This window comes from Meleagris gallopavo, chromosome 1 (genome assembly GCF_000146605.3).
Source record: "Meleagris gallopavo isolate NT-WF06-2002-E0010 breed Aviagen turkey brand Nicholas breeding stock chromosome 1, Turkey_5.1, whole genome shotgun sequence".
In the NCBI taxonomy this organism is placed as follows: domain Eukaryota; kingdom Metazoa; phylum Chordata; class Aves; order Galliformes; family Phasianidae; genus Meleagris; species Meleagris gallopavo.
This window is the reverse complement of record NC_015011.2, coordinates 38,182,531-38,209,371: the sequence shown is the minus strand read 5'-3', so window position 1 is coordinate 38,209,371 and position 26,841 is coordinate 38,182,531. Positions and strand designations below refer to the sequence as shown.

General features: G+C 37.8%; 1 protein-coding gene across 9 annotated transcripts in view; it reads right to left on the bottom strand.

The window, feature by feature from the left end:
- Nucleotides 1–26,841, bottom strand: part of NAV3 (neuron navigator 3) — a 396,053-nt gene that overhangs the window by 114,278 nt on the left and 254,934 nt on the right. For 6 of the 9 annotated variants that reach the window (XM_031553711.1, XM_031553705.1, XM_010708375.3 and 3 more), the window contains exons 6-9: nt 21,206–21,274; nt 18,445–18,584; nt 10,921–11,956; nt 1,500–1,615 (exon numbers count right to left, since the gene is read on the bottom strand). In XM_031553711.1, coding sequence (XP_031409571.1) covers nt 1,500–1,615; nt 10,921–11,956; nt 18,445–18,584; nt 21,206–21,274 — 1,361 coding nt within the window. Of the gene's footprint in view, nt 1–1,499; nt 1,616–10,920; nt 11,957–17,344; nt 17,495–18,444; nt 18,585–21,205; nt 21,275–26,841 lie in introns of those variants that run through there. The other 3 variants (XM_031553706.1, XM_031553709.1, XM_031553721.1) reach the window with 3 other exon arrangements.

The following is a 26,841-nucleotide window of genomic DNA, read 5'->3' as shown; positions in this document are numbered from 1 at the left end:
TACTTAAAGAATTACTACTGTAAAATAACTTTAACAGGCACTTGTCACCTGCAGGGAACACTTTATCAAGCTTCAGGGTGTCGTATTTTTTATAAAATAAGGGATGTTAGACTTACAGAACTTTTGAAAGCAGTAAGACAAACCAGGACAAAAGCTCAATGTCAGTATGAATCAGCTAAATGCCAAGGCAGTCCCACAAATCCTGAGCATCTGATTTCCCTTCTGGTAGAGAGATAATTTTAGACTGATGTGTCAAATGAGTATTTTAAAGTGACTTATATCCTGTGTAAGAAATGCATGACTCGTTCTAAATTGATTTGAGTGTTAAAATTTTGGAGTAAAATGGCAAAACTAAAATTGAATCCACAGGAACAGGATTTCACCTTTTATTCTTGTAAAAGGGATATTGAGAATAAAAATGCTGATTAGAGGGAAAAGAAAAAAAGAAAAAGAAAAAGAACAACTCTGTCAAAGAGTCCTTTTGAAAGTACTCCCACACAAGCCTGCAATGCAATTCAATCCTGATGAAGAAGTCAGCTATGACACACATTGCTTTGCATCCGTAGGCATCTATGGCCAGATCATGGGCTAATGTAAATCAGTAGGTCTCTGTTGACTTTAAAGGAGCTATTCCAATATAATTAAAAAAAAAACAACAACAACCCTCACATTTGTAATCTAACAAGGGAAATAAAGCCTTTGCTCCAATTTTACAAGGAACTGAAGAACAGAACCTGTACCAGATTAGCTCTAGCATTAACTTAAAATACAGGTACAATAGTAAGGACTTGTTCATTTTCTTGTTTATTAAATAAAGATTCATTTTAAAAAGAAGAAAATAATCTTACGTCATTAATGTTTCAATTCTGGTGTTATGACTTAATTTGAAGGTCTTAAATGCAACACGGTGTCAAACATCCTGAAGTATAATTCCCATGGCTGTTCTGAAGCATTAAGTATGACTCTAAAAGTAACAATGACTTGAAACCCTCACTTATGAAAGCCCATTTTCGGCAACGATGAAGGAGCAGAACAGAACAGAAAGAATCAGTTCAGTCAAGGAACTGGTAACCAATGACAGAATTTGTGGGTGCCAGGGGAGGTTCAGATAAGACAGAAGGAAAAAATTCTTTAAGATGAGAATGGCTGAATGCTGGAACAAGCTTCCTAGAGAGATGGTTGAGGCCTCATGCCCATCAATGTCCAAAAGACATTTGGACAATGCCCTCAGTAACATGCTTTAATTCTTGGATAGCCCTGAAGAGGTTGTAGTGATATTTGAAGGTCCTTTCCAATTGAACTGTTCTATTTTGTTCTGTTTTGCATGTGAAACAGTAACTGTGCATGATCCAAATTTTCTATATACTTAAAGCCTCTCATGAAAAGAAGTCAGAAATATTATTTCAGTGAGCTGTAAAGCTCCTGGTAAGAAAAAAATATATAAACAAAGAAGCACACAATTCCAAAATTGAGGCTTTTTCTGACTTTTTGTCACTTACCAGATATCTCCTCTAGGCACTGTTTGGCAGTCTTACTGAACGACAAATCCATTTTAGTAGGACTGGTGCAAGAATCAGCAGGTGGTAAAGAGGTACTGTCATTTTCTGAAAGAGTTCTGAAAACAAGCAAGAAGATGGATTATTATCATCTGTCATACAGATATTAATGGAAACAAACACTAGCTGCAGCTCAAGCTAAAATTATATCTCGATATACATCCTAGGTAAAGACATATGTTGAAAAAAACCATAATGTCGCATTCTTACTGAATTAGTTTGACTCCAGTTAGACAAATTTGCAACTTTGTCTCTTCAAAAACAACTCTGGAGCTTAAGCTAAGAAGTTTGGAACCTATTTTTTTTTTCTTACTTTTTCTTTGCAGGAGTCAACCAGATATAGGCAAAATCCATTTAAATCAGTTAAGTCACATGGTAAGACATATATAAGGGAAATGAAAACTTTCATTGCTGAAATACTAAGTGAGATAGGCCATGTGTGAAGAAGCTTAGGCAAGAATGGAATGGAAATCTGGCTCAGATATTTAAATCCATGTGCAGCTTCTTTCGATAATGCTCCTTATATAACTGGGGAAATGGAATAATAAAAAGTGTTTCCATTTACTTACTAACATATAGCCCATATGTTCTGTGATAGCATATTTCTGTGGATATCAATGGTAAACTATAATGGGTACGCTTTGGATACAGTGGATACAGTTATTTGCCACTGCATAATGATAAGTAGCAAGAATACACCGATACATAGATTATAATATAAAACATAACAATTACTATCTCTTCCTAATGAAGAACTGGAGCATAAATGGATGATCTTCAAGGTCCCTTCCAACCTAAGCCATTCTGTGATTCTCTGATCTCTCCTACCCAGGTGCTATTCAATTATGATGACATTAAATAGCAACCTGTGCCACATTTGTATACAGTAAAAGAATGCAACTAAAGATAATGCCAGCTATTTCTCAAAATAAAATGGAAAACATTCTTCAGTTACAGATGAATTTTCTCCGTTTTTTCTGACACGAATAACACACTCAGTCTTCTGATTCCTTGAAAGACTGGTGAAATATTTATATCTCAATTTTAAAGCATTACATTTATAGCTCAAGTCTTAAAATTCACAACTGTGTTTCTAATGACCAACTAAACTGTCAACACGCAAGCATTTAACTTATCACTCAAAATAATTCTATGACAATTTGTGTCATAAAATTACCTTCTTGTTAATGTTTTCTTCATTACATATTGCACAGATTTGTTCAGTAATTCATGGCAGTAACTGAGGGAACAGATATATGCATATACAATGGAGCAAGTTTTGTCATGCTGAGATCTGTTGATTGTAATCCTTTCAGTCATTTAACTCTGACCTTACTTAGAAACAGAAATGTAAAACCTGTGCACTCCTTATCTCTTTCTGCACTTTGGAGATTCGTGAAATAAGCAACAGACCTCTAAAAACTATTTTTGCTTCTTGTCTACTATTTCCCTTTTCACACTACTGGAAACACAAATGCAGCACACAGTTCAAGGTCAAACATGTCTTACTGACCCTGAATATGATTTTACATCTACTGTATGGAGACAGTGATCTCAGTGATAAACTGAAATCCCAGAGCCCCACCTGCTTTCCTGTCTTGCTTCAAATCAGCAAAATGAATGAGGGACACATCTACTTTCACTAAATGTAACTTTGACAGATCATGAAAGGTCTGTCTGGGCTTTATGATGACACATAGTGCTGTATCACTACGCCCAGGACAAAAGGTCAGCCCAAAATCACATCTCAGAAAAAGACACTTACAATAATGGTAAAGATAATCAAAATGTTCTGCACTCTTTTCATTAATCTCAAAAAACTATGCTACAAGGGCTAGAGACAGAGAAAGGTTGGCATTAAGAGGAACTAGAAATGTGCAGGCTTCTACTGGTCTTGCACTAAGGGCCCTCAGCTAGTTGAGAACAGTTCAAACATTTCTAGCCACATCTGTAAATGTATATGGACTTTACCTCAGTCTACTTCTGTGTAGAAGTAGAAAAGGATCTCTTTCACCTTCTGACCTTATGGCATTGCATGCCTGATTGTGTAACTGTCCTTCCATCAATCACTACATTAGCCCAGACAGAGGATGTAAAGCCCTCTCTGAATGACCAAGAGCCTTATGTATGCTATTTTCTAAGAGAGGATTGAAAGGATCTATTCTTAATTATTTGCCTTTCTATAATTAAAAAAGGATTAATTGATCTGGATCCTCACTGGACACCAGTATCCAACATTTACATGTCTCAATCTAGTGAATGGAGAGAAGGATAAGCACAGAACTTCAGTGATTTGGACTGCCCTCTGTCAGATAGTATTGTCTATACAGTCAACAAAGACAAATAAATAAATAACTACTAACTATATGGTATATATTTGCTCATGTTAAAAGGGCTGGATTCCCCTACAGGTAAAAGAGCACAGATAAGTAAAGAGTGAAGTAAGTAAAGAAAACTTCCGAATGAGTGCATCTATTCACCTAATATGACAATGAGTAAAAGTTTTCACTTGTTCAACTCAGGTCAAATCAAACCTTCTAGAGTTATACCAAACAGCAATTAAAGCACATTTCTGCTCTTCATGTTTTTGTTGTTGTTGTTGTTTGTTTGTTTGTTTTCCTCATTTTCAAATACCTGATACAGCTATAATCAGGAGATGCTAAAAAAACACCATGAGAAGAGATACTTACAAAGATTCCCATTGCAAATTTTAGAATCCGATTGGTGGGATGAACTACAGCACAAAATCCAGTTTCTGAGATATAAAATAGCATCAAAATCTAGTCTCAAGCTAAAAATACTGAATAAGTAATATCAAATAACACCACTGATTAAAAAATATTTAATTTCTAGAAAGACCATCGAAACACAAACCAAATGTAAATGCAATGAGGTTTTCTTAACTTTACAGGCAGCCTGAAATACAAGATCTAAGAGGCATGAAACATTTCTTTTATCTTACTTCAGACTTGAAATTTCAAATATGATGTAAAATAAATTTGATTTGATAGAATACACATTACAAAGAAACTGCTTTACTGACTTAATTCAGCAATTTAATGTTTGATTTAGTAAAAACATCAGTGATTCTAATTATTCAAAGTGACAGCAGAAATTCTACAGAGGACTATGGATTTTGAACAGTTTAAATTCTGCTAGCATAAGAAAAATAGTTATTTGCCAGTGGAAGCGTTGGGCCAAAAAGCACCTGCTCAAGGACTGTGTTTGAATAACCCAAGGAGGATCCTGTGGACAGGGCCTCACCAACAGGTCTTTCTCTAACAGGCCTCCGCCTGTCTTACCAACAGCCAGCACTTCCAGAGCAGCCCTGTCTTTGGTGCAAGATGGCCCAGGCCCTGTCTTCTTTCTGGAGCTAAGTTTAGACCACGTGGGTTGAAGATTTTCTAGTGGTAAAAGGCTTCCAAGCAAAACCATGCAGCTCCAGGGGAACAACGAGGTCCAGGTATGGACAGGGCCAATAAGACTTGCATCTCTCTTGTCATCAAGGAAGATTTTCAGTTTTTTCAAAACACGCTGTTGACACTTCTTCCAATGCTATGCATCTGCAGTTTAGGTTCATTTAAGCAGGCGTCATGAAATCAAGACAATCTGCTTTCTATTTTAATCGTGGCAATCAGAATAAGTTTACCCCCAACTCACTGAAATACGTTACCTATTTGTAAGAGATTAAGACATGCTTAATGGGACAAACTCTGTTCTCAATCACACCTGCACAAGTTCGATCAGTTTGATTAAAATGATTTTGTACAAAAGTAATTAAGAACAGAATTTGAAACACTACTTAATAATCTGCCTTTAACACAGTCAGTGATTTCCTGTCTCTAACAAAATAGCCAACCTTTAATAAACACAGATAACATCAAAGATTTGTTTGGTTACTGCTCGACATCTCATGATATCAGATGAACATGCTGCTTTTTTTTTTTTTTTTCCCCCAACAGCTCTCTAAGGTGCAGCTGTCTTGAATGTGTACTGCTGTCAGTGTAACAGACTGGCAGGACCACATCTGGAATACGAGTAGTTTGATCACCCATGTTCAAGACATATGAGTTAAATTGGGAACAGCTGCAAAGAACAGCCACTTGGATGATCATGGGAAGGAAGAAACTCTTAGAGGAAACAAAAGAGATAATTTGGTTTAGCCTTACAAAAGACAAGAATGGGGATAGGCTTATTCTCTGATGCTTTTAAAAAGAGCGATAACAAATTCAAGAGAGGGAAAACAATTTTTTAAGCTAAAGGATAATGACGAAATAATAAATTGAGGCATTCTCATTGTGCTGCTTGTAACAAATTTCTAACAGTGAGATGAAGGAATTATTGAAGGAAAGCTCCCATTGGAGTAGTGAGGATATCTAGTTTAAGATGAAGCTTAGTTGCTTTATGATAAAGGCTTACAGCGCTGCCAGTGACGGAAAACCAAACAGGACTCAGAATATCATTTTTGGCCCTGTATACTACATTTTACTGATTATTCAGTCAAAGGAAGAAGTGTGTATGACAATGTAGAAGAATAATTTCAGCTCGTAAACAGCGGGAAACTAAGTTATCAGGCTAAGGTTTTAACTCAGTAATCAAGTATGTGCTTAAATGATTTATTCCCCCGCTACCCTCCTTCCTACCTTTGAAGTCAACTCCTCTACACTGGAAACTTTTCTTGCACAATTACTCGAAAATCAAGCATGAGAAAATGGGAGGATTTTTCTAAACACTGATGTTATATGGCAATGTTCAGTGCTACCTATGACTGAGAAATATTGGTAGTGACTGTTGCTTTAATTTCACAGCAGTAGTGTAAATAATAGACATCAACAAAGCACTGCAGTATAAATTTGAGTCATCATATTTTTAAGAGTTGCAATATGCTTACCAGCACAATCTATTATTAACAAACACAATTATCTGATAAAACATCCTGTACTAAAAAGTTAATTTTAACTCCACAATCTATGACTTCAAGTCACTAAAAGTGGACACAAATATGGTTTCTACAAGCCCTGCAGGTGCTATGTTTTCAAGATCCTTGAAGAGTAGTTTAATTATTTCCTTAAGCTGGTACAAAAACATCCTGAAAAAGCAGCTGGAATTGAATTTCACTGTGCCTCCAGAGGTGCAACCAGATTATATCCTCCTTTCCATTTGTCATAGTTATGTACTTCCTATGTGCCCTTGAAGCTATGGTCTAGCAATACAATTGTTTCAATCATCATATAGGAAAGGAGATGGGAAGATTTTAGTACCTGGTAACATGTTTCTTTATTATATTTACTTTCTCTGTCTTTGTACAGTGAACACTTTAGTCCTCTCCAGATTATAATTTTGATCAGAAAGATGGTCTAGAAGCCATCTCATTCAGTGTTCTGCTCAAAACAGATCCAGTCACACGAAGTTGCTCAGTGCTTCATCTGGTTAAGCCCTTTCTGAGGACAAAGCTTCCACAACCTCTCTGGGCAACCTGATAAAGTCTCACCACCTTCATGGTGAAAATATTTTTCTAAGATTGAATCAGAGTTTCCCCTATTGTAACTTGCATACTACTTCTCATTCTATCATCCTGCATTTTGAAGAAGAGTCTATCTCCATCTTCTCTATACTAGGCTGCTGAAATCATCAGCTTCATCCTCTTGCTATTGAAATAGCAACTCTCAGCGGTCTCAATTCAGAAAGTACTGAAGGTTCTTTCAGGTGTGTCCATCATTAACTGACAAATTTACCTGAAAGAGTGACATTTAATCAATTCACAACAGGATGATGAGCAGTTGGCTAATCCTCTTCAGCAGCTTCTAAACTTTCAGAATTTAAGGCACTAAATACTTTCTGAGTGCTGCAGACTCTCGGATTTGGGCACTTCGAATTCTATATTCTAATCATATGAAAGAGATCCGCTAAGTTCCTGCAGCAGTGACTCCAGGAATCAATAAAATAAAACTAAGTGACAGTTCATGTAATAAAACTTGATGCTCTACTGAAAAAATTTCCTTTAGTATTTTAGCAAGTTCACAGCAAATGTTAATTGCCATCACTTCACATACTTCTTGTGGGTTTGGGATGATTTATGTCAACCAAGCATTTATATTATGGAGTAAGCTAATATTTGCATTACTACTGGGACTGTTCTGTTTCCCATTTTATTGGAACAAAATAATCTTACATAATTTGGCAAAATAAAGCAATAATTGCATACAATTGGCACTTGTCTTTGCAAGAAAATGTTTGAAAGTACCAGTTACATTACACTTCTGAGCAATATATTTGAAAGCTAAGAACTCCTAATACTGAGCAATTAAGCTGTTGTTATCCGATTAAGATTTCAGAACAAAGATTCAGACATTATTTTCATTTTTGTGTCTTCCTTCCCTGTTTTCAGCATAACCTAGTAAGCACTAAACTTCTGTATTACTCTTCACCAACTGAAATTTAAGCAACACTAGGAAGATAACTAAATTCTACAGCCAGTTTTGATACAAGTCCAAGGCATTCTGGCAGATGGTGCAATTTCCATTTTCCTCTAATTCTGTCTGCATGGAAGAATGTGTAATTTAAAGCAGGGGTTGATTTACTTCAAAAAATTATACAATCTCTTACACCCTCCTTTGAGTTGTTTTTCCTGCTGCATCTTTCTTATCAAGCTTTCTGGCAAACAAATTACATTTTCTTCAGCCTGTCATAAATCCACTGGACCCTGCAGGCAAGTTCAGAGAGGACATTAAAGGAGATGTAAATAACATATTCACAACTGCATCTGAAAATAAATAATTACTTTCTGATGAGGATGGAAGAATTTAAATTACATCCATTTAGATTATGTCAATTGCAGTTTTTACTGTTGCTAATCTTTGAAAAGAAGTAATAATCCCGTAAGAATTTCCATGCTATGGTGTTTAAGAGGCATAAATACAATGTGGCATCAGATAGTGACCAAGCACCAAGAGTGCAAAGCTGAACAGTGCAATGTAGCACCTGCTGGTGAAATAGCCTATTCTATCCCATTCTGCCCATTAACAGTGAAAATGTTCTACTTGCAGCCATGAGCGCTGATAACTCTTCAAGTACTCAGTATTCACGCTGGCCTCAAAGAAACTCTTTGGAGTAATTCCTTTTACTCACAAATCTACACTAATATCCTCAGAGCTAATAAATGATCATTGCCAAATATATGGAATCCACAGATATTAGTGATAAACCAGAAAAAGCACTTGTCTATTTAGCCTTGTGTTAATATACAACCATACTACCTATGGTAGTGTTTTGCAGTTGGATGAATTCTGCAGGTTTCTGGATAAAATGCATTATATTTTTTATTAGTTTATTTTGAAACGTTTTAGAAGAACTACAATAGATGTTCACTGAGCCTCGACATTCTTTCTAGCTATCAAAAAGCCTGTTAGTCTGAATGGTAACTACTGTTTACTACCTCATTGATCCATAAAGCTGTTCCAGTAGCCAATAAGCGTACCTGAAAATTCCAGGTATAAATTGTTGACATCACTCAAAAAACATTTAGATTTAAAAGCAATAAAATGTAAATATAGTACCCTATCTTTGTGTATACTTCTACTTGCTGTTTGTCCTCAAAAATAAATCTGCTGACTTCGGGAATATGACTATTTTATCCTTGCTTATATTTATATTCCTCTGTGAAATCGTCGTGTACTATTACAAAGCCCTTGAGAGTTGTAAGGAATGCAGTTACTGTGTATTTGTGGGCAGATTCGGCTTTTGGTTACAGAGATACACATTGAAGAAAAAACCTCATTAAAGTTGGCCTATTACCCTGGGCTCATGGCATTCTGAGATCAGACCTTGGCTCGGAGAAATTTATTTTCATGTGAGATTTAACTTCAAATGCAGTCTCTTTTACTGCTTGTTTGAAGCAAACAGAAGATTATTAATACAAAATTTTGCTGGAAGATGCACACTTATATCACCCTTTAGAATTCCAAATACAATTTTCATCACGATGAAGCTTAAAAGAGCAATAAGGTTTCTCCATCATGCAATGAAATGGCATCAATCTGTGACAACACTGTCATTAAGTAACAAAAGCATCTGAAAGCAAAGCATAGCCTCCTTTTCTCTCTCCTTATCTATGCAGTCTAACACATATGTAGGCCATGTTACACCACCCTGCAAGCGACTGTCTCACTGCAAATATTCCAGCCAGCTATACTGAAACATTGCATATTTAGTACACTCAGTAATACATTTAATTGAAACTCAGGAGGCAATCCACTGCATACTAGAATAAATGTATCTTATATAATGCCTTTTGCCCCTCCCATGTGATTTTCAGAACTGCTTTTGTTCAGAATTAACTTAAACAGTTTATCACTCATCGAGATTGGTTTTGAAGCTATGTTTAGTTGTATGTAATGATATACATACGCCCTCAGAGCCTACTTCAACATCTCTTTATTCTTTAGCCAAGATTATCTACAGCAATACTCACTAACAAAAACTGCCAGTATATTTTGTTTAATAACATATTTGTCATTTTATCAGATGTTAAATTTACCCACAACTGTAGCTGAAGCTCTCCAATAGCTGACATCTGAAATCATTACTCAAAGTGCCTGCCAGTCTTTCTACACTTACTCTGTCTTCTGGTTTGTATAACAGTGAAATCTCTCATTTTCCTTCGGTTGCTTTACTACATAGCAAAATAAATTCAGGTACAGATCAATACATTTAACTGCTCATTCCCCTATTCCAGAGCCTTGGCCAGCAGAAGATCATGCACCACCACTAAAAATTAACTGCCTCTAAGGAGTTAATCTATATCTAGTTCATGTATAAAAACTAACAGCTAGCAAGCTTTTCTCTCTGCCCAAAATACTGGAATGCTTTCAAACGCTTGCAAAAGTTTGTATATGATTTTTCTTCTAATATCCTACAAGTCACATACTCTGAAAACGTCAGCAGTTTATTTTAGGATTCTTTTAGCAAATGGTGTATTTTAAGCAAACATTATCAGATATCAGCAAATAAATGTTGAGGTTCTTAAACTGCACACAGGAATATTCTCACTGGAAACCTGACTCAGCCATGACCTTTCAAAAACAGAGCAGGAAACTCATAACGTGACTTGGATTTCCAATCAAAATATCCCAAATTTTAAATGGCAAAAATGGAGTGTTTTCATATAAAGTAGAGAATCAGTGTTCCAGGGGAAAAATTTTTGTGAAGCAGTAATACTTAAAATATCAACAAAACATGCGTGATGCTGTGACAGCATGTGGAACCTGGGAGATAAGAAACATGACAGTGTGATAGCTCATCATGTTCTACATTTTAGCTCTTTTCTGCATGGTAACACAAAACCAATTTTCCTGAGTGACCTTACCTATAAATGAAAGGAGCTACTGTGGCAGTGTTGGGGTGGCTGTATTGCTGTTGCTGAGGAAGTTGGACAACACCATTCCCCGTGCTTTGGCCACTGCTTGTTGCTGTGCCTGACAGAGCTGTGGAGGGTCCCGGGGTGAGAGCAGTGCTTGGTTCTTTCCCTTCAGAAAAAGCAAGCCCACAGGAAGGAGAAGCCTTCTCGTTAAGTTGGGATTTAGGTGTTGGTTGGGACTGGTTTCCTTTTGTAGTCCTCAGTTTCTCAGCCTCCTTACTTCCCACACATGCAGATGAAGTACTTTGCTTTGCTGTTGGCACCTTTGATCCAGGTTTTGGGATCCCACTAGAAGATGGTATTAAACTTTCCTTCTTGGCTGTTGCTGTCTTGCTTCCCTTTGGGATTAAGCTTGCAATTTTTGAGCTCTTCTTTGTAGATGCTTCAGTGACCTGGTCCTTCTCTTCCTTGACAGTTTTCTCAGTGCAAACTTTATTTTTGTCCCTGTTCTTTTCCTCTTTGTCCTTTGGCTGTAGCAAAGACTTTTTATTGCTGAGATTTTTGCTTCCAGCTTTCGGAGGAGTTAACTTCGGTGATACTTTAGGACTGCTACTCGTGGAACCGCTGCTGTTCACCCCACCACTTAGCACATCCACCTCACCACACTCTGAAAAGGTGTCATCCTCTCTCCCGCTGTCACTGGGCCCTGAGCTCAGCGACAAAGGCGGTCTCAGAGCAGTCCTAGCATTAACCAACTTGAATTTTTCCAGCATAGATTTTTGTCCAGATGAAGGGGGCTTCACACCTTCAGAAGGAGGTGGCTTAAGCCTGTCTGAGGATGGAGTAGGGGAGGTTGCAGGACTGGGCTGCTTCACGGACAGCATGGTCGAGGTCGCGCTGTGTTTGACATTCATGGATTTGCTGCGCCAAGGCTTGCTGGCACTTGGAGAGGGTATGGCAGAGACCTGCTGCTGCCCAGTGCTGGTGGGATGCTGCACGTTTCCATTCATGCCTGCAGATGGGTGAGGGCCTTTTGGTGAATCTGCTTAAAAAACAGGAAGAATGACAATGGTACAATTATTCTCTCATCATCTCCTGTCTAAAGGTAACAGTATATCCCCCAGCATAAAAAGTACAGTCACGTATAAACTTTCACAAATCAAGGTAAATGTGATTTCTAATAAATATATTTTGCATGTGTACAGGGCATGCAAGAATATATGATCAAAAATGCCTTTTTTCCCACCACTGTGGTGTTGCTAAATACTTCCCGCAATAAGCTCAAGCGTGCCTGAAGATGCCTGACTTGTAACCATCCCATTATATAAATTAAACCTTCCAATGTAAAGATTTTATCTTTAATAAGTTGTTAAAAAAAAAAATCCAATCAGTTGCTAATAATAAAAAAATCTTAAAGACCAAAGGAAAAGAGAATGCTACAACATTGGAAGAAAACAAAGAAAAACAAAACAAAACAAAAAAAACTGAGAAAGATGGTATTTTTGGTGTTTATCTAAATATATATATATATTATACAAACATAGAATCATAGAATTGCTCAGGTTGGAAAAGACCTTAAAGATCATTGAGTCCAACCACAACATAACCATACTACCCTAACTAACAACCCTCCACTAAATTATGTCCCTGAGCACCACATCCAAATGGTTTTTAAACACATTCAGAGATGGCGACTCAACCACCTCCCTGGGGAGCCTATTCCAGCACTTAACACCCTTCGTGTAAAGAACTGTTTCCTCATATCCAACCTAAACTAACCTTGGTGTAACTTGAGACTATTCCCCTCATCCTGTCACCAGTGAGAAGAGACCACCTTCGCTCTCTCTGTAAGCACCTTTCAAATATTGGAAGAGAGTAATAAGGTCTCCCCTCAGCCTCCTTTTTCCAGACTAAACATCTCCAGTTTCTTTACTCTCTCTTCGTAGGGCATATTCTCCAAGCCCTTCACAAGCCTTGTTGCCCTTCTTTAGACCTGCTCCAGGACCTCAATATCCTTTCTGTACTGAGGTGCCCAAAACTGAATACAGTACTCGAGATGAGGCCTCACCAGTGCAGAGAACAGGGGCAGCATGACTTCCCTAGTCCTGCTCACCTTAAACTGAGACTACAAAACATGTAACAGAAATATAGTTCATATAGTAGAAAAACTATGCGTGATGTTTCACTTACACAAGAGGACAAAGTTATACCCTGTGGCTCCCCTGTCTAAATAATACAGCAGATGAGGACAGAAAGGACATATCTGCCTCCAGCACAGTTTGAAGCTGTGTGCAATTTCCATTTTTTCAGTCTCAGCCCTTAGGCCATAGTATGGATTAGACTACCCACCTAGAAGTCTTAAGGTCAGTAATACAGGAAAAGGGGGATTTCGAGCATCTCGGGAGAAGAACTGTTTTTCTTTAACAAATAGAATGCACACATAACAAAATGTACTGATCCAAACAGGATGACAAAAAAAAAAAAAAAAGGTTTAAAAGTAAGTAAATAAAAACCTAAACAAGATTAACACAATTGAAATGTAACAGCCCCTACCTGATTAACACTATTACCAATTGCACTCCAGAAATCCAATCACTTCCACCTTCCATAGATGTCTTAAATGCCATCTGCCTTGAGTATTTCATGTGCCCTCAGCAACATATGCCAACTCCGCAGCATTAAATGAATTGCACAGTAGGTTTCGAGAATATTTTGAATGCTGGGTCCGGTTGGTTGACAATAAAACATTAACAGACACGAGTGGCCTCAGAACATTTTTTGGGAGAGGTAAGGTGATGGCTTATCTCTCTGGCTCCAGGCAGCATCATGCATACAGAGCTGTGCTGCTGCAGAACTGTTCCCCATTCCATGATCAAGGCAGGAACTGTGGCTGGGCCCCTGCTATTTTTTGGTGAGCCTCAGATCCTGGAACAGAGCCTGGGGCAAACAACAGCTGTTACATATTAATACAGCCCTCAGGCTTCCTTAATTTATATCAGGGATCAGCCCTATGGCTGATAGCCTAGGACTGGGTGTGCATGAGGACCTTCTTTCACATATGCATTGCCTTCCACTAAACATGCCTTCATTACACAGGAGGATTGGGGTATTTAGCTTTCCCAGTGGTACTTCAGTTGAAAATTCACCTAAAGTACGTGCAAAATTAATGAAGAATAGATGTAACAATCTGAGCACAGCAGGATATCACTGAATTTTCTTGAATTAATTCTGTTATACTTGTCTGGCTTCAGGCTGCTAGTTTTACCAAAAAAGAAAGCATCCTGATTATAAAGAAGAGTACAAGCATTGCCATATTTCCTGCTATATAGTATTGAACTAATGGGGAAAAAATTGTAAAAAGAGAGGTATTCACTGTTTCACCACCAGCTTGTTCTGCCACATATGTAACACATGCAGATTCCAGAACCACTGATTTTTATTTGATCCCTATGCCACAAATCATAAACAGCATTAAAAAGTACAAACAGAGAACTTGCTTTTTATATTAAATCTGAAGTTTCCACTGCACACTATCAAGAAATAGAGAGAATTTGCATGTAATTAAAGATGTGGAATAGAAAGATTTATCCACTCCTAGTCCAAATGTATGACTTGAAGCTGCACATCCTTCATTGCTTTCTGAGCAAATGGATTTAGCTCTAGCTGCTCATTATATGAAATCTGTCCCCACCTTGTGGTGCTTTTGTAATATAGACTAGGACAAAAAAATCATATTTATATATACTAAATTTTACAAAGAGATGGGCTTCTGTATAGGTTCCCATTCCTTTATTATTGAAAGGCATAATCAAGTTCTGGTGAAAACAATCCTGCATTCTGCTTGAGAGCTCTGTGCTGCAGGGCTCAGCCCAATCTCCTTTGGGAAAGCATAACTTCAGCCTCTTAGGTGTGCACTGCAGAAAGTGAAATTGGCTCCAGAACCCAATATACAATCCTCCTCCTCTGCTTTTTCATCACTGACCTTTGCTGTATTCAGTGCTAGTAGGGAAGACAGGCTCTGAGAAAACAGCTCCCAGCTGCAGCATAGCCTGGCAGTGATTTTCCAGATACACTGGAGGAGGCTTATTAATACTGCTATGCCAGGTGCCCAGATCATAGCACTCGATGTTAGTCACTCACACCAGAAAGGTTAACAGAAAATGGAAAAGCAGTAAGGGATAGCTGTAAGGATGCCTGACAGAATGAGAGCTCTGTCTAGTGAGTTCAGTCAGTTCAGCTATCACGTTCCAACCAAAGCAAGCAGCCATCTCTTATCAGAACAGGAGGATAACACCATCAGGGATCACTGGCGGCGTACGTGCACCACAGCACACGTTAACAAATTGGCAGTGGGTGCACATACTGACCACAGAATAATGATATGCAGCCATCAGAAAATGGGGATCTACAGCAGCACTTCTCAGAGTCTTTATGAACAAAATAATCAAAAAGCATTGAAATTGATTTAGGACAATATATAAACAATATTTTATGTTGTAAAGGTAGGCAATTATTTTGGTGACATAAAGGTCCTTATTAGTATTCAGAGACAGTGTTCCTAAGCTCTGAAGTGTAAATATTTGTAGGTTTGTTTGTTTGTTTTTTAATGTTAAATTTGCCTTGAATTATTTTGCTGTTATTCTCAAAATGCCTGCTTTATTACCTATGTGGACCATTAGCTTATTCAAAGAGTTTTATTTTCCCAGTTTTCTTTTCCTCTGTATTTTACTAAATCCAAAGGACATAGATGTGGTGTCACCTGAATAACTTCTTTGGAACCCATCCAAAAGCTGTGAAGTCCAGGGCAAGAAAAAGACTCAAAGTTCCACTGCAAAGTTTCTGCACATGACATCTTTATCATTTTGGTGCATCTTTTTTTTTTTTTTTTCCCCGATTTGATCACTGTAACATAATATTACCTATATCATGGCAGTGCATTATGTCCATGGGTGAAAATTGGACTGTTCTGAATGAGCACCAAAACTGCTTTCACTAAAGGGGACCTTGGCTTTCATACGGTATAAACTACGTACTAAGCAACATTCAGAAGAGATAACATTAAAGAACCCACTAAAAAAGGACACACTACATAGCAGACACTTATTACATCTTATTTTGGACCACTTTAACTCTCCTTTATGTCTATGCCTGTATATCCTTTCCTTACTGTGACTGAGCTGAAAACTGTGTAATAGGAGAACAAATTTCAAGTATTACTTATAATTGGATCAAAAAACCCTTATGCTGTATATCTTTTCTAAGATCTCTTTATAGCACATACAGGAAGTTCTACAGCAGCAAAAAACAAAACAAAACAAAACAAAACAAAACAAAACAGTATCAAAAGTGGTCTGACCTTGAAGAGGTTTGTATATCCCCATTTCTATTACCTATTTGCATAATGCAAATCATCCCCTTTTCTGCTTCAGTTTATGTAGCACTAATGAAGAATCACCAGTTGTTTGCTATACGATCAAAGTCTCAGAAATTAGTGTATGTGGACTGTATGTCCATTATAAGCTGTTAAAGTTGTCTTGCTGCAAGCGTCTAGATTAGAAGCAAAAAATTAAAATACTAAGCTTACTGTGTGTGCTGGAATGTAAGGAAAGATAATTTTTTCAAGGTGCCACATTTTTTTTAAAGAGATTTGTTATTATTAGTACTGCTACTGGGAGGGTTCAGGTTTGTCTCAGAAAAAATTCTTCAGAAACACAGAACAGTCTTAAGTACTCAAAAATTAAGAAAACTTGGAAGTTTCATTGTAACATTTTTCAAAAATAGCCATTATAATCATTTCATTTTTAAAATATCATGCTACAACTACTTTTCTAGTTAGGCAAAGTAGTTTAGTGAATTGAAATACTGATTCCCGTGTGTTCTGTCAGCGTATTATAAAAGAAAAAACAACAGATAGCTATCCTTGCATTTGCAGCAGTCATTTTCTCTAGCATTTTCTTTATACACATATTGTAAAACTTGTATTCAGCTTATATTTGCATGAAAAATCAATATTCCTCCATCCATTTTGCTGTTTTCTCAAAGGAAGAAAAGACAGCAGATAGTAACATCTAATATGCAATACTTAATTTAGTTATGCAACATTATATTTTCTATATCCTGTAACAAGAACTGGATGCTTGAATACAAACAAAGCCACCCTTATCTTATTGCTAGTGATGACTTCACTAAAAACCTCATCAATGTTCTCATCCCCTGTGAAGAAACGAGTAAGCAAAGAAATCCATCATGCAAAAAGCCACGAAAATGTGCAATGCCATGTAAACCTTAGCAGTTCAAAGACAGTTTTCAACTAATGAACCAAGAGCAATCATACCGATGAGCATGCCATACCTTTCACTCTTTCACATATTTCAATAGAAAACTTATGTCAACATTACAAAGTAATTCTAAAACCTGAACTTGCTGTACATACCTTCACTCAAGCGGCCACATCTCCTACTTCAAAACTTCACTATCGTATTTGTGAACTATACAGTGTCTGTTCAGTTTATTCTCTGATCTCTTTTTAGTTTTAGTCTGTGTGTCTTGCAATAAATGAGTCCTTAATAAAATAAACTGCACTACAGAGCTATCTAAAACATTCAACTGATAGTAAAAATAAAAAAAAGGAACTATTGAAAGGATGGTTTTATATCTTCAGATACAGCTAGGGGCAAACTGTGTTCATCAGAATTTTATAAAAAAAAATATCTGGATAGCTGCCTGTTGCTTGGATGAAGAACATTCACTGCATACTTGTTCCTCCCACAGACCCCAAGGATGCAAATGGGTACTATGTATATTGTATCATTTTCAACTGTATTCTAACCCAGAGATATGAATAAAATGTTGTTCATTACACAGAGGGGAGGACTGGATTAGTTACACAACTCAGAAGGCTGAATTTTTACATTATTATTTCTGAGATAAAGCCTGAAGAGGCACATTTTCCAGGAAAACAGCATCAGAGGACTGATGAAATTGAAGGACTAGGGGAAGTTTGTTTGCAAAACAGACAGTCATGCTTAAAGAAGGTAATAAAACATGATCATTGAATTCAAGTCCCTACCAAATTTCATTACATTTGACCTAATTTTCAATTCTCTGTTCAGTCTGACATAGGGTCCAGAAACAATAGACATATGTGATGTTCTCATGTAAATGTAACATTCATCTCCTTTAGATGCTCAGATGCAAAGTTCTCATGAAAAACACGGCAGCCTTCCTATGGGTATGAGTGGACTTGAACGTGGACCAAGATTATAGACAAGCAATATGGATTTATTTTCCCTTTAGAAGTATCACTCGAAGACTTTTCTATCAAAGAGGGATGAAATACCACAGTAACATCTTGAAAGGTTCCATTCTTAAATTTTACTCCAACTCAATCACAAGTCCTGATTCAGAGGGCTGACACCATAGTGCTTCCTTCACAAGTCTAAGTATTATATTTATTTCTTTGACCCTTGTGAATAGGAGCTTTTTTTTCCCATTGTGTATTACTTCTGTAGAGTAAGTTGTCTAATCACTTACCTTTTTCATTTCCATTTGCATATTGTGGAGGCTTGTTTTTGTCAATGCTGTTAAAGCTCTGGCTTCTCCGATTTAAATTGGAAGCTCCCTGAACTTTGGTACTGCTGCCTGCAGCTGGCACTCTTGAGGGTCCTGGAAGCCTAGAAGTATAATCAGAAACTGGTTTGTTGTATGCAATGCGACATATAGAAGAGGCGGTATACAAATATCAGACCAGAACTCAAAACCAATGACCAAAACCAATGATTTTATGTAAGCAACAATAAACAAGAGGATTCAAATTGGGTAGACTCAACAAATGAAAATAAAAGCTTATCTTTATGCACACAGAAGAGAAAAAAGATGCTTTCTAGATTCACAAGACATGTAAGAAGATGCTTTGCATTTGCCATTAACATTGCTAAAACAGATTCACCTTAAAAGACCATTAAAGCGCAGCATCAACTTGTATTTAAATAAGTTACTTTTCAAGAGTAGATTTTACAGTAATTGATTAAAGCACAACAACATATAACTGAAACATATTTCATTTCTCTAAACTGTACTCAGTACTCCACAGCTGTGTTTAACACAAAAGCTGGTATTTCAGTTTTCTTATTTGGTTATTTTCCAGAAGACTATTGTCTTTAGCAATTCTACCTCTTTCGGCTTGTGAGATTGTAATTTCAAATAAGAGTACTGAAAATAAATGTTTTACCTGAATGCTACAGAAGAATGCATGCCTTTTTGATACAAGTACACAATGTAGGTTATGCAGTTCGTTTGTTAGTGTTTGCTGCCACCATCTGAACCTTACAGAGTGGCTATGCAAAGGAAAAAAAAGCAGACTGATATCCTCAGCAAGTGTAAGCCTGCATTGTTTCCTGTCTGAATCTGCTCTGTGATGAAAGATTCTTTAATACATCCTTGCATCAAACTTTCTGCAGCATCTTTGCGGGTCACTCCACTTCTTTCCACTTTGGTTCTGACAGACAAAATGAAATGCTTAAATTGGAAAGACACTTTTTCCATAGGAGAGGAATATCTATCTTGTGTTTTTCATTTAGTGCAATGATATGATGATTTTAATAATGTCAATGCAAATTAAGTCAGAGGTATTGAATTATGTTACACTATATGATGAAATAACGGCATGAGAAGGGAGAAAAACATCACATTACAATGAATTACAAAATGCTAGATTTCTTCTAAACTTTTTATGTTGACTGTACTAGTGTAACAGAAAGGTTCAAATTTTGTTTTCATGAGCAGACACGTGTAAACAGCTCCATGTTGTCTTCCTTTACCAATTTAAGTCTCAGAAAGCTAATCCATCCATTGTTTTTACTGCTCCTCCTGGCCACCAGCCTGCCCTGCTTGTCTGTGTCTCTGCTCTGCAGCTGTACGCGTGCTAACCTTTACTGTGACCCATGAATTCTAGTGATCTTCTGCTCCCTGAAGAATGCACTAAAACAAACTTAAAAATCCATTTGCTCCTTCTCATTACCCTAATTTGACAGGCAGTGAGAGCCCTGAGATCATTTGTCAAAGGTAATGAAAAAAGCAATGAAAAGGCATGTGCAACACTGGAAACTCATCTGTTCTATTAAAATATGAAATACTTATGCATATATTCTGCATGCCAGAATTCAAGAACTTGCCACAGTAAGCACATTATACTTGAGGTCATTTGCTCTACACACTTTCCAGTTTACCTCATATGCTGTCTCTTTTAATTGAATTCAGGTTTTAAATTGCTCTTGTAGAATCATGTTAAGCAGCTAAGGAAATGCAAAGAGGAGAATAACAAATAAGGGACAAGTCACATACCTCTGAACAGGCTTCGGAAACACTGCCACAGATTTAAAGTATTAGACATTAAACTGTTAACCCCAACATGTTGAATGCAGACAAGACAGGAGCATCAGCAGTAAGGAAAACGGAAGACCTATAAATGCAGGTGCAAAGCAACTGGACTGTGGTATAGCTCACTTCAAGCTATCGCCAGCAACTCAAACTGTGTTAGTGCACTATGCTGCAAAATGAAATCTTTATTGTAGATTATGCAACTTACAGTTCATTGTTCTCACCAATGAACTGTCCAGCAAAAGTATGATTAATGAACACATTAATTGCGCGCCACAAAAAAAGAATAAGCTTTAGATCTCAGCTTCTTTCTTCTGCAACCCGGCTTGTAGATTTTAGTGCTCGTGGTGCTCATAGTGCTATAAGTATAGGTGAGATCAGAATCAGAGCAGCTGTGTCAAATTCACAGGCATAACAAAGCATTTTGCTAACAGAGACTGTGTTGGGCCTACACTTGAAGGAGCAGAACTCTTGACAGTGCTTTTCACTGCTCTGTTTTGCTTCTGCACGAACTTGGCTCTATGAACCTCTCAGGTAGGTTCCTGATACATGTGAAACATCCATTGGGAACTGGGATGGCTCCCAAACATTTTTGTTTACGATTAAAGTAAGAATTTGAACTACAGAATAGAGAGCACTAAAATCACCAACTAACCCTCCACCTGATATTTTACATGCAGGATACAAAGATGCAGGATACATATAAACCAGAAATATTACTAATAAACAGTACAAATCAGCTCCTTCCAGTCCATACAAGGCTTTCCTATTGCAAAGCTCACTGATGCAAAGTTTGCACGCATAACATCAATACACATTGATTAATGTCCACTTATGTCCAAAGGATAAAATACCAATGGACAGTGACTCGCTTGAGTATCGCTAACAAGCAATAAATTAGAGATATTTAACTGACCTAGAAGCCTTTTTTTGACTGGTTGCAATTCCACTGTGATTAGACTGAGTTGCATATCTGGCTGTGAGACTGTATGAGAAGAAACAGAGAAATTGAATTAAAGAATTTCTTTGAACATGTATAGAAAGAACACACTTACCAGCAAACTATGAGTTAATGAATGTAAATTGAACAAGGAGAGAAAATACAAATCAACTGGCAAAAATATGAAGTAATGCAACATGCAGATTTTTATGAAAGATGCAATGCACAGATTATGAAATAATGGATATTGCTATAACTTGCCTTATTTTCTAGAAATTATTTCAGGAATTGACAGTTCGGGCACAATGACTGAACACTAGCTCTGCTATGTAAAGAGCACTTCAACACTTTATGCCTGTGCTTTTGCCCCCACAAAAAGTACAAAAGATGAATATACAACTATCTGCCCCCCCAGCAAACTGACTGAGTTTGCAGTCTGGCAGGTAGAGAGAGATTTGCCGTACCAGACCCAGTGGGGACTCAGAATAATTTCTACTAAAGAAAGGCAACCCTCATGACAGTAGAGCTATATAGAAAGAGAATTCCATCATAATTTTCTTTATTGATGGCAGCACAGTTCATGTATACAATGCATTACCCAGGCACTGAATCAGAGGCTCCATTAGGAAAGCCAACACGTGTACTTAGATTCACTGTTAAATTTCATAGGAAAATGCATCTTAGTTTATTAAGACCAAGTAATATATCTACAAATGCTGTGCTACAGGGCTAAAAACTATACATTCCTTTTAACATTCTGCAACATTACTAAACAGCAGATTGATACGGCTACTGTTTCAACCTTTTGCACAAGGGATATCAAAGATATGGCCAAGGTAAGGCCTACTGCCAAGTAATTTCAGATACAATAAGCGGGTGCACCATGTGGGACCCATATAGCCTAAGGGCAGAGTCAAATGCCATCAAAAAATCAAATTCCTTGCATTCTTCAGAAAGGGACAGAGAACTGAGTAAGCAGAAGCTCTGACAATCATAGTCTCTTTACAGTTCTGCATATTCCTGTAACTATTCTGAGTAGTGGCAAAACCACAGTGTTTACTTCCACCTTGACAGACTGGCAGCACTTACAGGAAATGCCTAGTGACACTGATTTTACCAGAAGAACATTAAAAAATTTCTGCTGGCCCAATGAGGTAGATAGTGTAGAATAGAGGGGAAAAGTTCTCACAGGAGAAAAGTATTCCCACACAGGCATGGCTCCTCTGAAGAAGAGCACAGCAAAGGCACAAATAAAGGACAAAGTGACACTTGAATGTGCTGCATGATTATTGTTACTTTTCTACCACAGTGAAAGGTTCAAAACTGCCTCTGTGCCTGCCAGTTATAAAATGCACGTGCATACACTGAAAAATAAAAGGGAGGCTACTTCAGTGTTAAGAGGGTAAAACCAAATCATTCAATATATAAAAGCAGCATTCAGTTCTCTGAACATCTATCTACATAGTAATGCCGACAAAGTGCTCTTTCATATGATTAAAACTTTTGTGGGAATTGTAAAAAAAAATGTAACAATACCATCATAATTACACTATATATTTTTTCTATGTATAGTCCTTAGTATGTCACTTCGTATTTCATTTGCAGCCATTTTTTCTTAATGCCTAGACATATGATGAAAATATGATACATGATGCTTTACTGAAGTTATTAAAATTGTGCTTAAATTATTAGCCCATCTTTTGATAAATTCTTCCACTTGTTTTTTTTTTTTCCTACATACTAAACATTAAAATGAAGAAACCTAGCAATGATTAGCCACTTATCTGCACTGACTAAACTCAGAAGTTTGTGGGAAAAATGAAATGTCAAATTAAACCTTAGAGCATTTATGCTGTAGAAGTTACAGTGATACACAGTACAATAAACATGGACAGTGAGCTGGAAAAGCAGAATGAATAGGATGCATCTTAACCACAAGCTGAACAGCTGAAGGTTCTGCCTTGTCATGGTGCTTGGTAGCTTTTCTAACTTGAAGTGTTACTCCAATGGAGCTGGAATCTACTCAAATCACTCAAACTCAGTTGCTGAGTTACTGATAAGCTGGAAAAACTTCTTTCCTCTCAAGCCTGTTTGCTGGGATTCCATCCACTAGCAAATTCAAGAATCTTTCTGTAGACCATATGCAATTTTTCCAGACAGTACTGACAGGAATGGATAGATTTGTCAACATTGAATATAAGCATTGTGACTGGCTAAATTTATTTTTAAACCAACGTGTCAAATGAAAAAGAGAATTTTAGCAGCTCATAAAATAACTGTATCAAGCACCTAAGTATTTTGGTTCTTCCTTCTCCACTAGCACTTGATGTGCTGTACCCACTGAAGCTCTGCACAGATGTCTGTTTCCCAACTGCTGTCCCCCGTTACAAAGTGAACTGCAACATTTTGAAAGTCCAGCCACCTTAGAGCTATTCCGAGTGCATAAAATATTTATCTGCTACTTTTCATCCTACCCGATTCTTATCAGTGGGTAACATCTGGCAGTCAGGAAAACAAACCTGTTTTGCTCAAAGCTGTAATTTTTCTTATGCTAATACTCAAAGGCATAATAAATATATTCCTGCATTAAAGCAGCACAGATGCATGCTAACAATCCAAAGAGCAGAAATTTAACATCACAGCACTTAGGATGAGGAATGATTTATTTACCAAAAGGCTAGAATGTAGGATACTCTTAGTTTTCAGCTGTCTGCTCCCCAAATCCTTTCTATTGCCATAATATTCGTATCAGCAGCCTTCCCTGCTATACAGTCACAATTTCAGCTCCTTGGAGCAGCCGCAGCAGCTGCCTGCAAAGCCCAGCCTTGATACATTGGAATGAAGGGGACACAGGGACTGTGGAGGAGAACAGCCCCATCTGCAGAGCATTCAGGAAAGCCCAAAGGGGCAGCTCAGAGCTGGGGCTCAGCACTGCCATCCAGGGGCTGGCATAACCTGCATCTGCACCAAGGCCAGGAACAAATCAGCTGGCCTCTGGCTTCATGCTTATCACTCTTCTTCTATCTAGTGGATAGAGAATGAGAAAACAGATTCTTCTGGTTAAGTAAATCCTGCTCAAAAGAGGCAAGATTTATAAACACATCTGATCCCAAAATCTTAGAAAAACTCTGCAAACTGGCTTCCAGGTGAAAACAAGCCCTAATGTTTTCCTGTTTTCTCTCACACTCCGGCAAAGCACTAATCACCACAATAGAGATGAAATGACAGAGTTTGGTGATAAACTGTGAGAAAATGGAATAAGCATGCTGAGGCAGCCCAGAAAGAGAATTCACTGCAGAGTTAACTGGGGAAGTACTGAGAGGGAAGCAATGCAGATGTTAGAGACTGTGATGCCCCTGAAGTGCTAATGGAAAACCCCAGCGCTATACCACAACCAGTGGCTGTGCAGCGCTGTGGGTCACTATGGGGAGAATGCACCATGAGTGATAACACCCAGACAGGGAGCTGAATGAGGGCATGCAGCCACAGGCAGAATAAAAGGGTTTAAGAAATGGTCCTGAAAGATGCAGGCAATCTAGGAAGTCCACATCAGTCACAATACTAAATACTAATTCTTAAATGTCATCCTGCTGAAAGTGAAGAGAAATACTCAACTAAAATGGGGACATAGGAAAAAGAGACGAAGTGGGAAGATAAGTGACTGCTAGATACTGGACTAAACCGCCAGAAGATGTTTCTGCTGAACAAATAGCATCGTATACCAGGAAAGAAGAAGCTCCTTGAAAGAGTGTATAACATGTAAAGTTGAAGGATACAACTTGTAAAAACCTAGATAGTGAGTACCAATCAAGCTGATTCAAATAAAATATTTTAATTGCCTTCTAAAAAAGGTAACCCAAGCAGCATCAGCCTGCATATCACCTACTTTCCATTAACAGTCTTTTGAAAGATCAAAAGGATCACATTACGTTACTCTGTCACAACTGTGTAGCCATTTTCCTGCAATGTTGAGGTGTATGATGGCTCTAAAATGACAGCTATGTGATCTGTTAAAGCCAGAAAGAAAATCAAAGGGGGCTGTAGTATGTAATCAAAGTTCTACCTTACTGGCATACTTGAATTTTAGATGGTGTTGATCTTATAAAGTATATTTATATATCACTAGGGTGACTGCACTCCAGAGCTTCCAAGATTTTTTTTATTAGAATGATTCCTCAATTAAAAATGAAACAAAAAATAATGAAACAAAAAATACTAGTTAAAAATGAACAGAAAATGTTCCTTAGAAGATCTTGACTATGCTGTAATCAATGTTAACTGTCTCTCCTGCTCTCAGACTACTTGACTGTACACTGGTAGATAGCACAAGATACAATATTCTAAGGTTCACCTGATTCCAAATCCCAAGCCTGCCACAGGCTCCACAATGCTCTCCAAACAGTCTGGGCAGTGAAAATATGCCCCATTCCTCAAAAGAACAGACTAGCAAGACTGAGGAAAAAAACAACAAACTCACTTTTCAAAGAACAGTGTATTTCTGACATTTCTTGTGCTATTTTAGCCCAACCCTGGTGAAGTAATCTGTTTACATATATTAGAAAGTCGCTCTGAAAGTAATGCCTCCTATTTATTTCTATGGAAACCATAGCAGATACAAATAGCACAAGAACAGTTGTTGATAGAGGAAGTTCTCAGCTACGCTATTTTTTCCAACATAGTGACCACTGTTAGCTCTGCATTTTTGCCAGTGATGAGCAAGAGCCTGTATGCTGTGCTTATGAAAAACTGCATGGCCATCCAGAATGTCCTTGTTTTTCACATCCCTGCCACCACTATTGAAATGTGCCACATACTGCTTCATTGTGCTCACCATCCCGTTTGGTCCCCATGAACAGCATCAATGAAAGTCAATGGGTGCCATTTTTTCCACACAGAGGAACTCAGTTCCGCACTTTCGCTTCATACACACTTCCATGTCAGACACCATTTTTTCAGACTGCCCCTCTGCTGCCATCTGTCACATTGTCAACGGTTTACGGGCTGGTTCGGCCCGGTTCCGTGACTAGAAGGGCGGAGGGATCCGCGGATCCGCGCCCCCGGGAAAAAAAAGAAATAAGGGACCCCGAAATAATTGAAAACAGTGGCAACAATCTGAGGTAAAACAAAGTAATTTACTAAATATGGTATCAACAGAATTTTATAAGGAGAGAGAATGTGAAATTGATAGTGGATCGGCCTTACCACAACGCTGAGATGAGAAGCGCAGGCAGAGAAGCGCAGGCGAGAAGCGCAGGCAGAGAAGCGCAAGCGAAGCAGCGCAGGCAGAGAAGCGCAAGCGAAGCAGCGCAGGCAAAGAAGAGAGCATCAGGTGACCTTGCCGGGAGTTATATCTCCTCGTTGACCGCAAAGACCCCCTCGGGGAAACGTAGCTGCTCTTCTCCTCTGGACAGGCACCCGGAACTTGAGCATCAGCAGTCAAACCCCCCAGTGCATTGCATGATGTTATGATGTGGAATACCGATAATGAAAAATCATGAAACCATGACATTCCACCCCTTATTCCACATCACTACATCATGCTTAATATATACAAACAAAATATAAACACACGCACTAGGAATTACTGACTGCACTCCCTCAACATCAAGTTC